Genomic DNA, 13,229 nt, shown 5'->3' on the forward strand with positions numbered 1-13,229 from the left:
TACTATAGTATGAGGTACCTAGCGACTTTCATGTTTGTCACTGTGACAAGTAGGGAATGCAAACCGGTTTTAAATTGTAGAGAACCGGTTAATAACCGGTTATTAACCGAAAATTTATACAAATAATAAACCGGTTTGCATTCCCTAGTGACAAGGTACGAAATTGTACGGAAATTCAATTCTTTGACTTTACTCTTACTTAATTGTTTATAATTATCGATATACCGGAACACACTAATCACTAGTCGAACGTGATCTTGAGTATGCAAAATTGCATCCCGCCGCGGCGCCCAATCAGTCACGTTTGCCGCGCGTGCATACAATGTGGGACCCACCCCAAACTGTATGCAGATTCAAGAAATTGTAGCAGAAATTACAATAATAGTATTGATGCATGCTCCCATTGCTCCCATCAATACTATGTGTCCCGGAATACATTACTTTAAAGCAAAGTAATCTGTTTTGGATTTGTTGCGCGATAAGACGAAAGTGGACGACCGCCCCGAAACCGCCTTTCCATACAAACGTAGACCCCATTTTCCTCTCTGGATACTAACATTTTTGTAAATATTACGACTTTGTGCCGGTGGGTGTAGAGACTGCGGGGCCGTGGGGTATGGAAGCCCGCCGATTATTTACGGAATTAGGCCGGCGCTTGCGAGAGAGGGGGTCCTCGTTCTGGGTCGTACTTGCTCTAACAGGTCTCCATAGCAGTTCAGCGGGAGAATGTTGCAGGCATTATGGGGAGTTTTGAGCCAGGTACGATGCAGGGGGGGTTATTTTAGGCTAAGTAGAATTAATTATTATTTAAGGTGTGTTTTTTTGTTAGGTTTATAGTCAATTTAAATGTAATGTTTGTAACTACATATATTGTAATTTATTACTTAAATATGTGAAATAAAGTGTTCAGATGAGCCATCCAAAAGTGCCCAGCTTCTTTTACTACGACGAATTAAGTTAAACATTCTTCATACCTGCTATTTTTGATTTCACATAGTTGAGATTATAAAATTATAAATGCTACATTGACCCGTTCAAATTAAAGTTAATTTTCCACAACAAAGTATAATTAAGATACGACGTTCATAAAGTAACCAGTTTCCTAACCAAGCTTAATTAATTTTGTATTTGGCACACGTCTAGGGCAAACTAGTCGGCTCAACTTTTTTAATCTGATAAGAGTAAATTGCTACTAACAGATAATTCGCGGACAAAATCACGATTTATGAGCAACGTGTGGTAAGGTTGTGTGTGGTATGATGTTATAAATTGCTGTGCTAAGTAAATACTTGTCAGTTTTATATGAATGAACATGCGTTTAGAAAAAAACTAAGTTTAGAATTTTTTGTCTTAGTAAAAAAAACAACTAGTACAACGTTCATACCTTTTTATGGTATATTTTTCCAAACTTATTGTTTTTACTGGATCCTGGACGACAAAAATAAGTACCAAAGCTTTTTCATTCATCTGTAATAAGTTAATAACAACACGTTTCAATCCAAATATGAGATTACATAACACAATAGTTTATAATTATTAGTTATGATAATTACGTTATTTCACCTCTTTTTATGTAGATTACAAAAGGTAATTGCGTTATTATAATAACAATAAAATCAATTTGCCAAGGCCAATGATATTAATATAATGAGTTCATAAATGAAACGGGTGAACGCATCGGCAGATTATGTTAAAGAGCTTCTTGTCGAGGTTAATTTTGTAATTATATAAACAGAGATAATTGAATTAAAAAAAATGTCGTAATATTGAAAGTCCCTTATCTCTTGAAGTGGCAGGAACCGGCTCGCGGCCGGCAAATTTGGAATTTGAATGAAAAGTGTAACATATTTGTGATATTATTGTAAAGACAATAGCATAGTGTCTCTGTATCGGACTTTCTCGATCACGACTATACTATAGTTTACACTCACATTCGTTGATTCCACTATATCATCTTTAATGTTAGGATTCATATCATTTATCGTAATACAAAACAAAAAAATAAACTATAGCTAATGAATTCTGATAACTTCTGGTGATAGCTATCACCAATCAATCAATTATGTAGATGAAGATATGTCATGTCAATACAAAATTCTTTTTACACCACATGCTCGACATAGCCCAATTATATATCATGCAAACCTCACCTAAAGGAAGTCATTATTGCTGTAGGCCCAAGCCCAAGACGAAAACAGCTTTATCCCAAAGGAGAATACTCTACTTTTCCCACCTTAATATCGCGCCCGTGACATAAAATAGTGCCTTATCCCCTCGGTTTATGATCTACTATTATTGTCAATATAAGAAACGATGTAAACTTTCTAGTATTCTCCTTTAGTGATTGTAAAATTGGGTATGAATGCCAAACCCATAATCGGAATATCACAAGGAACAGAGATGAAGCGAAATAAATATTTTAATACGATTATACAATTCCAAAAAAGGTCATTGGAGCATCTCGCCATTTACTTTTACATAGCAATAAAAACTGGGGCTGAGTTCAAATGTGTATATAAACCTACTTATTCGTTAAAAGTTTACGTACTCGTAACCGCATTCGATAGTAAAATTAATAAAGTTATGCAATATTTTTTAAATGACTTTGTTTTTAAAAGTGCGAGTGGCTAAAATCAAGTTAAAATAAAATTTGTTAAAAACTTGCAATAGTATGTATTGTTTTCTGTGCGGAGGTTTATAGAGCATATTCAAAGAAATTTAGATTCCAGATATTTGTAATCTGTTTTTACTAGCTTTCGGGTTTGTAGGTTAATACTGTAAACTAGGATGTAATGTATCTTTGTAATTGTCTCAATTATAGGCACATTCGATCCACCTTTAGTTTATATTACATTTAAAGAATCTACCTGGTTTTCAACTGTCCTTAAGCATCTATATGTAAAGGTGGAGGTTCGCGCCACCACAGAGACAAGCGACCGAGACAGATGACCGCGACCGTCACTTGAACATATAAGCGACAGTTCGCGCTGAGACAAAAGACAGAGACCGGAGACGCTCTGTCTCTTGTCTCAGCGCCAACTGTCGCTTATATGTTGCCTACCGTCAAGTGACGGTCGCGGTCTCCGGTCGCGGTCTTCTGTCTCGGTCGCTTGTCCCTGTCGCGGCGCGAAGCTCCACCATAAAAGGTTATCGCAGAGATAAATCTATAGCTTTAGTGATTTCGATTCGGCGTAAATGAGTGAGGCTGGTGGTGGTGTCAGTTCAGTTGACTCTGAGGTAAAGGATAATTTATGAGCTCACCAGGGTGCTCAATAGGCGCCCCTGCTCAATAATTGTGATTATTTAAATTTAATATTCGGGTCGAGTGGAGGAAACGAGGGGAGGCCTTTGCCCAGCAGTGGGACACTAAATTAGGCTAGTAAAAAAAAAAAAAGAAATATATTTAAAAAAGGAGGCCGCTACGTACTGGAGTCGTCGATCTATGAACTCGAAACAAAAACGGCCGTTTTAACTTTGGACGCATAGCATAGACTGACGAATCCAGCAACGTAAAAACTATTATATTGTATTCAAAAGGTACTTAAATACAAATTACAGTACGTAGCGGGCCCTTTTTTAAATATCTATCGTTAAATTTAAATAATCACAATCATTTAGCGGTGGCGCTAGTGAGCACGTTGATGGGCTCTTAAGTTTGGTACCCTAAAACTGCACAATATTTTTAAAATAGGTACCCTTTTATTTAAGTTAGGATTATTCTTATGTATAACAGAGATGACATGCCCATTTGCCCAATTGCCCATGATGGCATTATGGAGGAAAAACTAAAATCACAATTATTTTTATAAACGTCATATTTTATAGTTGGCTGGCTATGGTTGCACTTCCACACTCTGTCTGCAAAATCTGTGAAAAGTTAGTTTAGTCCAATTCTATCTAGAAAATGCATAAGAAATATAGGAATGCACCAAAAGTTGTTCTAAAAAGCAATTTCGGACAGGTAGGCCCCGAACCGTGACGCCATGCTTGGCTTGGCACCCCGCATCCGCACTTGTCTTCTAAGTGTTAACGAACTTCGTGGTTGGTGACCCTTGAAATCGTTTGAAAGTAAATAGAAATGAGTTTAAAGTTATAAATTGCGAACTTTTTGTTTTTAATGCGTCTCTGTCCTTTTGTTTTTCGGGTTCTGTAATACAGGAAATCTTAGTCAAAACCTCTACGCGTGTAGGTACGCACGTGCTTTTTGCTAATGAATATTTATATATTTATGAAATTTTAATAATGAAACTTTGGCATTGCCATCAACTCGTTGTACACTAGGATCTCCTTACCAAATTTAAAGGATATCTAAACAAAATAGGTAAGTATATTATTTTTCATATCTCATGCTCTGAAAGTGGGTCGTTGTTGTTCTAAAAAGTGCGCAGAAAGTGATACGTTTCTGCTCTAGTGCAGAAAAGTAGTGTGTTCCAATTAGTCCTCGCCTCATAAGCATTATGCGGGAAATCATTCTAATTAATATCAATACTTACCCCGCCACTGACAAAGGGAAATAATTTTATTTTTACTAGTTCATGGAATTTATTTTATGAGTTATAAAATAAGTATATGTTGTAAATTCATTACTTTTATTTTAGCTGAAGTATTCACTAGGCTCTATGAGGTGGTGACAAGTGGAATGCACCTACAAACCTTTTTTACTTAAAGCTCTGCATGTGAGCCAAGGCAGAAACGCATACAGCCACACTTAAACTAATACAACCAAATAATAAATACAAATAATATGAAAATATTCTAATTACAATAGTAATTATAATTATTGTAATATATGTGAATATTTATTACTAGTTTTTCACAAAAAACAAGCGTTTAATATTAAATGGCCGTATCAGACTACCGCACCGCACCAAGGTCACGGTGCGCCGTACCCATAAATGAGAGCGAGAAAGAGATATCTCTTTCTCGTTCGAAGGCGACGTTTTTAGAAGAAGAAGAAATATACTATTTAAGACACCGATTAATTCACCGCAAACGCGCGTAAAAAATGATTACTTGCATTATGGTGCTTGAAAAAAGTTACGCAACGCCTAAAAAAGTAAAAGAGCGGGGAAGCAAAACTAGTGCGAACTTTTGTATTGTAAGGCGAATGTAAGTAAAATTATTTTTCGCGATTAAAATGAGTTCATCCAGTGATTCTGAAACCGACTTAACGCCTGATTTAATCAGAACAGAAGCCCAATCTATCGTGGAAGGCCTTTTACCGCAAATTTCAAAAGAAAGATATATGAAATCATATACCGATTTTATAAAATGGCGGTCCGAAAAGAGAGTAAAATCATTCTCGGAAAGTGTGATGCTAACTTATTTCAGTGATTTATCGAAGAAATTAAAACCATCAACGCTGTGGAGTATATATTCGATGCTTAAAGCCACTTTAAGCACCAAACATGATGTGAATTTAAAGAACTACAGTAAGCTGACATCTTTTCTAAAAAGGCAGTCGGATGGCTGTAAAAGCAAAAAGTCCAAGATTTTTACTGCAAATGAGATAGAAACCTTCTTAAATGAAGCCCCTGATGATGTTTATTTGGCAACTAAGGTAATAAAAAAATCATATTTTTAGTGTGAATGTAATTAAATTTCTATAGAAATGGTAAAAAAATAGCTTTTGCCAAATACCTACGTAATTTACAAATACCTAAGTATCTCTAATTATAATTGTTTTGTTTTCAGGTGGCGCTAATTTTGGGTGTATGCGGTGCTTGCGGGGCATTGAACTTACAAACATAACAGTAGACAACGTAGAAAAGCACGGTGAATTATTATTGGTAAAGCTTCTCAATACAAAAACAAAAATCGACCGAATATTCGTTGTGAGGGAAGAATTCGTTCGAATTGTGTTAAAATATCAAGCGCTTCGCCCCGTTAATTTACAAACAAATCGTTTTTTTATTAACTACCAGAGAGGAAGATGTCTAAGACAAAATATTGGGAGAAACAAAATCTCAAATATGCCCAGAAAAATTGCAGAATTTTTGAAACTGCCAAACCCTGATCTATATTCAGGACACTGTTTTCGCAGAACATCTGCAACTCTATTAGCCGATTCTGGGGCCGACTTGACAATGGTGAAAAGGCACGGCGGATGGAAGTCGAGCACAGTGGCAGAAGGGTATATAGAGGACTCAGTGCAAAATAAGTCCAAAATATCTAATAAAATTACAAATACCATAAACATACGTAGCGCTTCGCCACGTCCAGGTACATCCAAAGACTATGCTGAGTTCCAAAAGTTACGTACCAAAGAAGTATTTATACCAGTAAAGGTGAATCAACCAGCGTCAAACGCAACGATACCTTATCAAATATTTACTGATGCACCTCAAAACACCACTCAAGTCTCGCAAACTGTACCTGTTGTAGTGCAGAATAAGGAAAAAATATCTTCTAATAAAATAAACCTACATTGCACTACGCCGCGTCCAGGCAGTACAGAAGAGGTCTTGGACCCAGTAAAAGACAATCTACGAGCGTCACTGACCAACATAAGAATGCCTTCTCCGACGTTTACTGATATACCTCAAAACGAAAGTCAAATCTCACAAACTATATCTAATGTGAATATTCCAGGCAAAAATGTTACATTTAAATTTGCAAATTGCTCTAATTTTTCCATTAATTTCAAATAATTGTATACATTGAATAAACATATTATAAAATTTTCGGTCTGTGTTTTTTTTAGGGTTCCATAACCCAAAGGGTAAAAACGGGACCCTCTGTCCGTCTGTCTGTCTGTCACCAGGCTGTATCTCATGAACCGTGATAGCTAGACAGTTGAAATTTTCACAGATGATGTATTTCTGTTGCCGCTATAACAACAAATACTAAAAAGTACGGAACCCTCGGTGCGCGAGTCCGACTCGCACTTGGCCGGTTTTTTTACTTTCCTCGTATTCGATATGAAAAGTAGAGTGTTTAACTCGGGTGAAAGTCACCCATTTCTGACTCGAACCATTGGCGCTCTCACTTCGTTCGAGCGCCAAAATATCTCGTCAGAAATGGGTGACTTTCAGCACTTGGTTAACAATCTACTAATTATCTTCGAATATTTACCCTAAGGTTGACTGGTAGAGAATGCTTTTGGCATTAAGTCCACCTTTTGTACGATAAGTATTTCTTTTGTGCAATAAAGATTAAATAAATAAAAAAATAAAAAAATATGAGACTACATTCCGAAATCCCCTATTGACGTTTTACTTGTACTTTTCTTGCTTACTTACATTACTTATGAAGTTTAAAAAAAATCAACACAGGTAAATAATAGTAGATTGTGTTACAAGGGAGCAAAATGACATATTTACGGCGATGGCGTACATTGAATCCTAAACGAAGCGAAGGATTCTATAATAGAATCCCGAGAGTAACGAGGGATTCTAAAGTAGAATCCTGAGCGTAGTGAGGGATTCAAGTGTGTTACGCCCAAGATGGAAATAATTTTGCTACCATGTGACACATACTGCTTTTCACATCACCTATGAGGTAATTATGATGTTTAAAAATATTATTTAAGGTAAAAAAATAATGTGCAATTTTTCTTTTAAATTGTGTCCTAGAACAGAAAAGTGTTACTTTGATCCCTCCTAGCAGGGAAGAAAAGTGCCACTTAGATCCCTCCTAGCAGGGAAGAAAAACCTCTTTTTCGAATTGGTGATGTGAAAAACTTATTTAACGGACTGTATCGCGAATAATGAATTTAAAATACATGCCGACGTTTCGTAATTGAAGACAATATTATACACAATAGGTAATAAAAAAAGAGAGAACAAAAGAAAATTAAATAAAACAATGCTAATGATTATAAATACGTCTTGTAAGTGTGAATAAATTTTAACCCGCTTATTCACAGAACTTTAAGGGCCTCATTTAGTTAAATTATATTTATCCCTATCTTATAAATACTTACATAAGTCAAAATGACAGACAAAGACAAACAGTTCATAGTTAGTTCAGGCCAGTAACGCCAAAGATATAACTCCGTAATAGATGGATACAGTCTAAGGAAAAGACGTGCCTCGAAAATCACGAAAAATTTTTTCTAGATCAGATGTCGCTACTACCTTTGGCCTACTCTCGTATAGAGGGCGTTGACGGTTTCGTTTGTTATTTAACAATTTTAACGCATATGAGTGAAAGAACATGGGTCAAAATAATAAAAAATAATTAATGCAAAAAAAAAAACATTTATCCATATTTAAAGACATTTTATCGTATTTATCGTATACATCTTAATTTTTAAAGTGTGTCGATAGATGGCAGTGAATTTACTGTGGTTACAAAATTTACTATGACAGTACCGCTCTATAATATTATAGCCTCTTTGGTAACGCGTTTATGAATAACGCCATAAGACGATTTGCTCTAGTACCTTGCTAGTTACACGGGTTCAGGCCTACTACCGCAAAAATCGAAATTCGTAAATTGCGGGCATCTTTCTCTTTTACTCCAATTAAGACGTAATTAGAGTGACAGAGAAAGATGCCCGCAATTTGCGAAGTTAGGTTTTGGCGGTAGGCCCCCAGACAAGAAGGTCAATGAGATAACTGACTTGTTAGGCACCTACCTCAAATGAAACTGACCCACCTACTTTTCTATTCGGTATTTAAACTTGACATCTAGGTACATATGTATATGTACTCGTCTATTTGTTTCGTACAAGTAATATCTGTCAAATATGTCATAATTATATAAAAGGACAGACGGACGGATAGCGTAAGCTTAGTAAAAAAAAAAGGTTCCGAATTTTTTTCTAATTTTAATACAGAGATCGCAATTGCGTCTCACTCTTTCATATAAGCAAAATGTGAGACACAAATACACATTGGACCCAGATATTGAACAGATGGAATACCATCCTTACCTATACATTTTCAAAACAAATCGACGTTCAATTTAACTTATTAAAATTAAGTTCTAAATCAACTCTTCTAAATAAAAACTTAAAAAAAAACTTACCTGAGAAAAGTACGGTGGCAGCACTGCCCTCTGGTCGTCCAAACGCGAACATTGCACCCGCTCTAGCAGTTCGAATAGCTCGTGTTGAGCGCGAGCGCCCCCTGTCGTCGTTGAGCTCCATGGCGCCGCCACGTGCTGCCGCCTGTTGGCAAGTAGAGGAACCCGTTAGTAAAGATTATTGCGAAGCGTAGCGTGGTAGGGTAGCGGTACGGAAAAGCGTCCATATGCGGCGCTGTAGTCAGGTTGGGTTTGTAGTTTACAACTTTGACGTTAGATGGCATCACAGAAATATATTTTAATTTCGTAATACATTTGAAAACGTTTGTCAACCGTTTATATACGTTTGTTTGTATTCATCAAGAAAAAAGGCCTATAATAAAAAAATGCAATTATGGTAAATAATATTTTCTCTTTTTATTTTGTTATTCAGGGAATTTTGATAATCAAAAAAGCCAATGTATCGTACATGTCATAAGTTGCATTACGCATGACCTGATCTCGTAGTCATTATTATTTGTTATTATTATGTAGTGTTACCATTATCTCTACAAAATAGTACAGTGGATGAGGATATAAATCACTGCCTAAATGACATCACCATGAAAAATATGCAAACTAGACGGCTATGTCAAAAATATAAAATAATTTTATTTACTTATTTTTAAAGTTGACAAGAGCATAAGGCACAATGTACCTGCATAAATCACCTCTAGATAAATATTTCCTTTAAGTTTTCTGTTTGCTATTCAAACCGCTTCAAATACTTCACAGTATAATCTGAATCTCTATAACCAGCAGTTGTTACGAATGTAAGGGTCATGTTATGCTAGAAACTGGCTCTTACTTTATAAATAAATAAATAAGTGTTTTATGAATAGACCTGTGCCGTAAAGCCCGTAAGAAGCACAATAGGCCTCGTTACGTTACTGGACATTGTACAAGTCCAGATGGAGCTTTTATATATATTTTCCTAAAAGACATAAAGATATCTTCTTTTTTGTTCCTGAAGCTGATTACGACATTTGCGACTTGTCAAGTATTTTTTTAAATTACAGACTGTACGACAGGTATCTACTATCTATATATATATATATATCTAGTATATCTACTATCTACTATGTGACCTGAAAAGGGAAAAGTTACGACGTTACCGGTTCCATCGATCAAGCTTTAAATGTTTAACCAGTTGATTTAACACATCGAATTTGGATAGAAAGCTTGGTGGTGTGTTTTTTCGTACTCCGTCTTGTCCAAAAATATAACGGCTACTCCATTCAACAAAAGTAGAAATTTTACAATATAATTCTGAGTCAAACTAATAAACAACCGGCACGCGTTTATCAAATCGAACAATACTCCAGTTGAAGCCATTTAACAGCACGAGATGAAAATATTTTACGAAATCAAAAACTCAATGGGTTATAATCAACAAAACATAAAAAAACCGGTTCTCAACTCGATAACTATGGAAATTGTAAACAAAAACGCGTGACCCTATCGACCGGACACTAGATGCATAAAATCTGCACATTTGTGACGTGCTTACAGAAAAGGGACTTTAGTGCGATAGGCGCTTGGGTCGACAAGCTTCATTTTTGTATTCAAATATTGTTAATAATGACGTAAGCGCTGGCCGCAATAAAACTTATTTTTCCTAAAAACGACACAATTGAACAACGTAGGATGCCAATGCACTTCATAGACACATACACTCTTATTCAACTACAATAAGAACTTGAATAATAGCGCATGCTGTGATTTATGAGTCAATTAACTGACCATTCTTTGGTCCCTCGGCCCTAAACGCTATGACCACGTTTAATAGGTTTTCGAATTAAAGGGGGAACCAAATTGTTCCTCCAACCGGTTTTCAGCAACTCAATTTATTCAATCAAGGTATGTTTGTTTTACGGATAAGGTTAATTTACTTGTGTCGAAGGGATTCCTTTGTGATTGCTTGTAAATTTGATAGCAGATGTTACTGAGCCTGTGTTGTGTTTCAATTATGATAATCTCCGGGACTACAAGCTATCATGTCATGTATCCATTGTTGAGTGAACACAAATATCAGTTATGACATGGCAGATAAGCCCTAAAAGCAGATGCGGCTTAATTACTATACTACATGTATAGACTCTAAATAAAAACTCCTTTAAAATCTATAGGTTTAGCTCCACTGGCCTTTATTAAAATTTCATCTTGTAGATTATGAGATTTATGAGACAGACAGACCGACAAGTAGAAAAATTGGTAGTTGCAAAGAGTTGCTCGAGTCGTTCGCGTAAATACTTATGTTGTTACGCCCGATTACCTACATAACCTACATCAAAGCTTACTAAGTTTTAAAGTATTCGGCCCTCCATACAAAATTCTATGAAAGAGCAGTTTTCTTTGATTACAATAAAAAAGTCGCGATTTTGAGGATTCAACGAACCTGATTATATTCGTGTTTTGAAAAATCTGATCGCGTACATTTTAAATAGGATAGTGAGTATGTATGTGAGTGTGAGACTCACATGTTATTAATATCCTAGTTATCTTCGATTTAAAGTAAATAAACAGTTTTGTCGAATCAGACCTCAGTATCAGCTTTTAAATTTTAAAAGTTTATAATGGTTTCCAAAGTCAAAGACTACTCGTCTTTGTACGTCATGATTCAGCAGGCCAGATGGCGCTTGCGAAATTGCAATAGCGTGCAACGCTGAATATTTTACTGCCCTCGCCCACTGTCCTAATATCAACTATACTGGAATAAAGGATCGCGTAAAATAGGAATAGGACAATGACGCCAAATATTTGTGCGGAAATACGGGAATGGCGAAGTTAAGTGTATTGTTTACAGCATTTCATTAAGATGTGTCAATATAGTATGCTATTTCTGGGATCTTCTAGTTTATAATGTTTCTATTTATATCTATTTGTTTTTCAAGTGAAATGGTGTGGAACTAAAGGATAGATAGTGTAAACCAGTAGCATCCGTCAGTAATGTAAGTATGCTATAAGATAAACCTTTTACGAGTATATTTGAATCAACACTCCTAATCTTTATCTACTGCAGCGCTTTACAACCAGCAATATCAAAAAAATATCAGTCCTGAAACATTTTATAATTTTATATTAGTAATAGTGTATTCTCATTAGTCTATAAAATTTTCATATCTAATTTTTAGATTCAGTCCTTATTCTATTTTATACAAATCGAGCCAGAGTGTCACTAAATATAACATGTTTTGATTGCTTGGTTCTCTGCCAGGTGACGATAAAATATCACTTCCATATTGTTAGGCACCATATAAAAAGTTATTCAATTATGAATCTCAATCAGTGGATTCAGCTCGCTCTTTTCACCTCAGGTTTTAACATTTTCCTGCATTCGTTAGTTGCTCTGAAAATGCTGACATTTAAGCCTACTAACGAACTGGTGGCCTGTTTTTTAGGCCTAATACATTTTAGCTTCCCTAAAATAGTGGACTGAGTTGCAATCCCTAACTAGTCTACAGCTACACTATTGGGCATTTATATTTAAAGTTAGTAACTAGACAAATTTTTTGTAAATGGTTAAAGTGGAGTTCAATAGAAATGGCAAATAATGTAAACAAACCAATGTGCCTTCATTTCTTCGTAACCCCGCACATTTTGTTGAAAACCATGACTTTATCAATAAGTTATATACCTACTTAAATCTTTAATTTATATCAATTACTAGTTTAAATATATGTTAACTATTAATATTACAATGAAACCAACCATAGTAAACCTTTTTAGTTATACGTCAAATGCTAACAAAATCTGTCATATTTGTTTACATTCTTAGCCATAGGGGTAAGTGTCGCATTACGTCTTGGGAGCAGGGTATGTGAGCCCCACAGATGCCCTTGCGGGGTAATGGTAGAGATTAATGGGCACCACGGGCTTAGTTGCGTTCGATGTGTAGGGCGAATACCTAGGCACCAAGCCATTAACGAGCTGCTTCGACGCGCTTTAGTCTCGGCGAACATACCATGCACTTTAGAGCCTCCTGGCTTAAGCCGTACAGATAACAAAAGGCCGGACGGTCTTACACTGGTCCCGTGGGCAATAGGCCGGAGCCTGGTGTGGGATGCCACATGTGTGTACACGTTTGCTCCCTCTCATGTCGGCCACACATTTAAAAAGGCAGGTGCAGCGGCTGAGGCCGCTGCTAAGGTCAAACACAGCAAATACGCCAACCTTGGACCAGTGTATGACTTCATTCCGGTTGCTGTCGAAACGGCTGG

At 36.1% G+C, this 13,229-nt stretch overlaps 1 protein-coding gene across 6 annotated transcripts in view; it reads right to left on the minus strand.

Moving 5' to 3' along the window:
- Window positions 1-13,229, minus strand: part of LOC134746644 (rap1 GTPase-activating protein 1) — a 382,127-nt gene that overhangs the window by 134,015 nt on the left and 234,883 nt on the right. For all 6 annotated transcript variants that reach the window (XM_063681131.1, XM_063681130.1, XM_063681136.1 and 3 more), the window contains one exon: window positions 8,974-9,115. In XM_063681131.1, coding sequence (XP_063537201.1) covers window positions 8,974-9,115 — 142 coding nt within the window. The remainder of the gene's footprint in view (window positions 1-8,973; window positions 9,116-13,229) is intronic.

Source organism: Cydia strobilella, chromosome 13 (assembly GCF_947568885.1).
Source record: "Cydia strobilella chromosome 13, ilCydStro3.1, whole genome shotgun sequence".
In the NCBI taxonomy this organism is placed as follows: domain Eukaryota; kingdom Metazoa; phylum Arthropoda; class Insecta; order Lepidoptera; family Tortricidae; genus Cydia; species Cydia strobilella.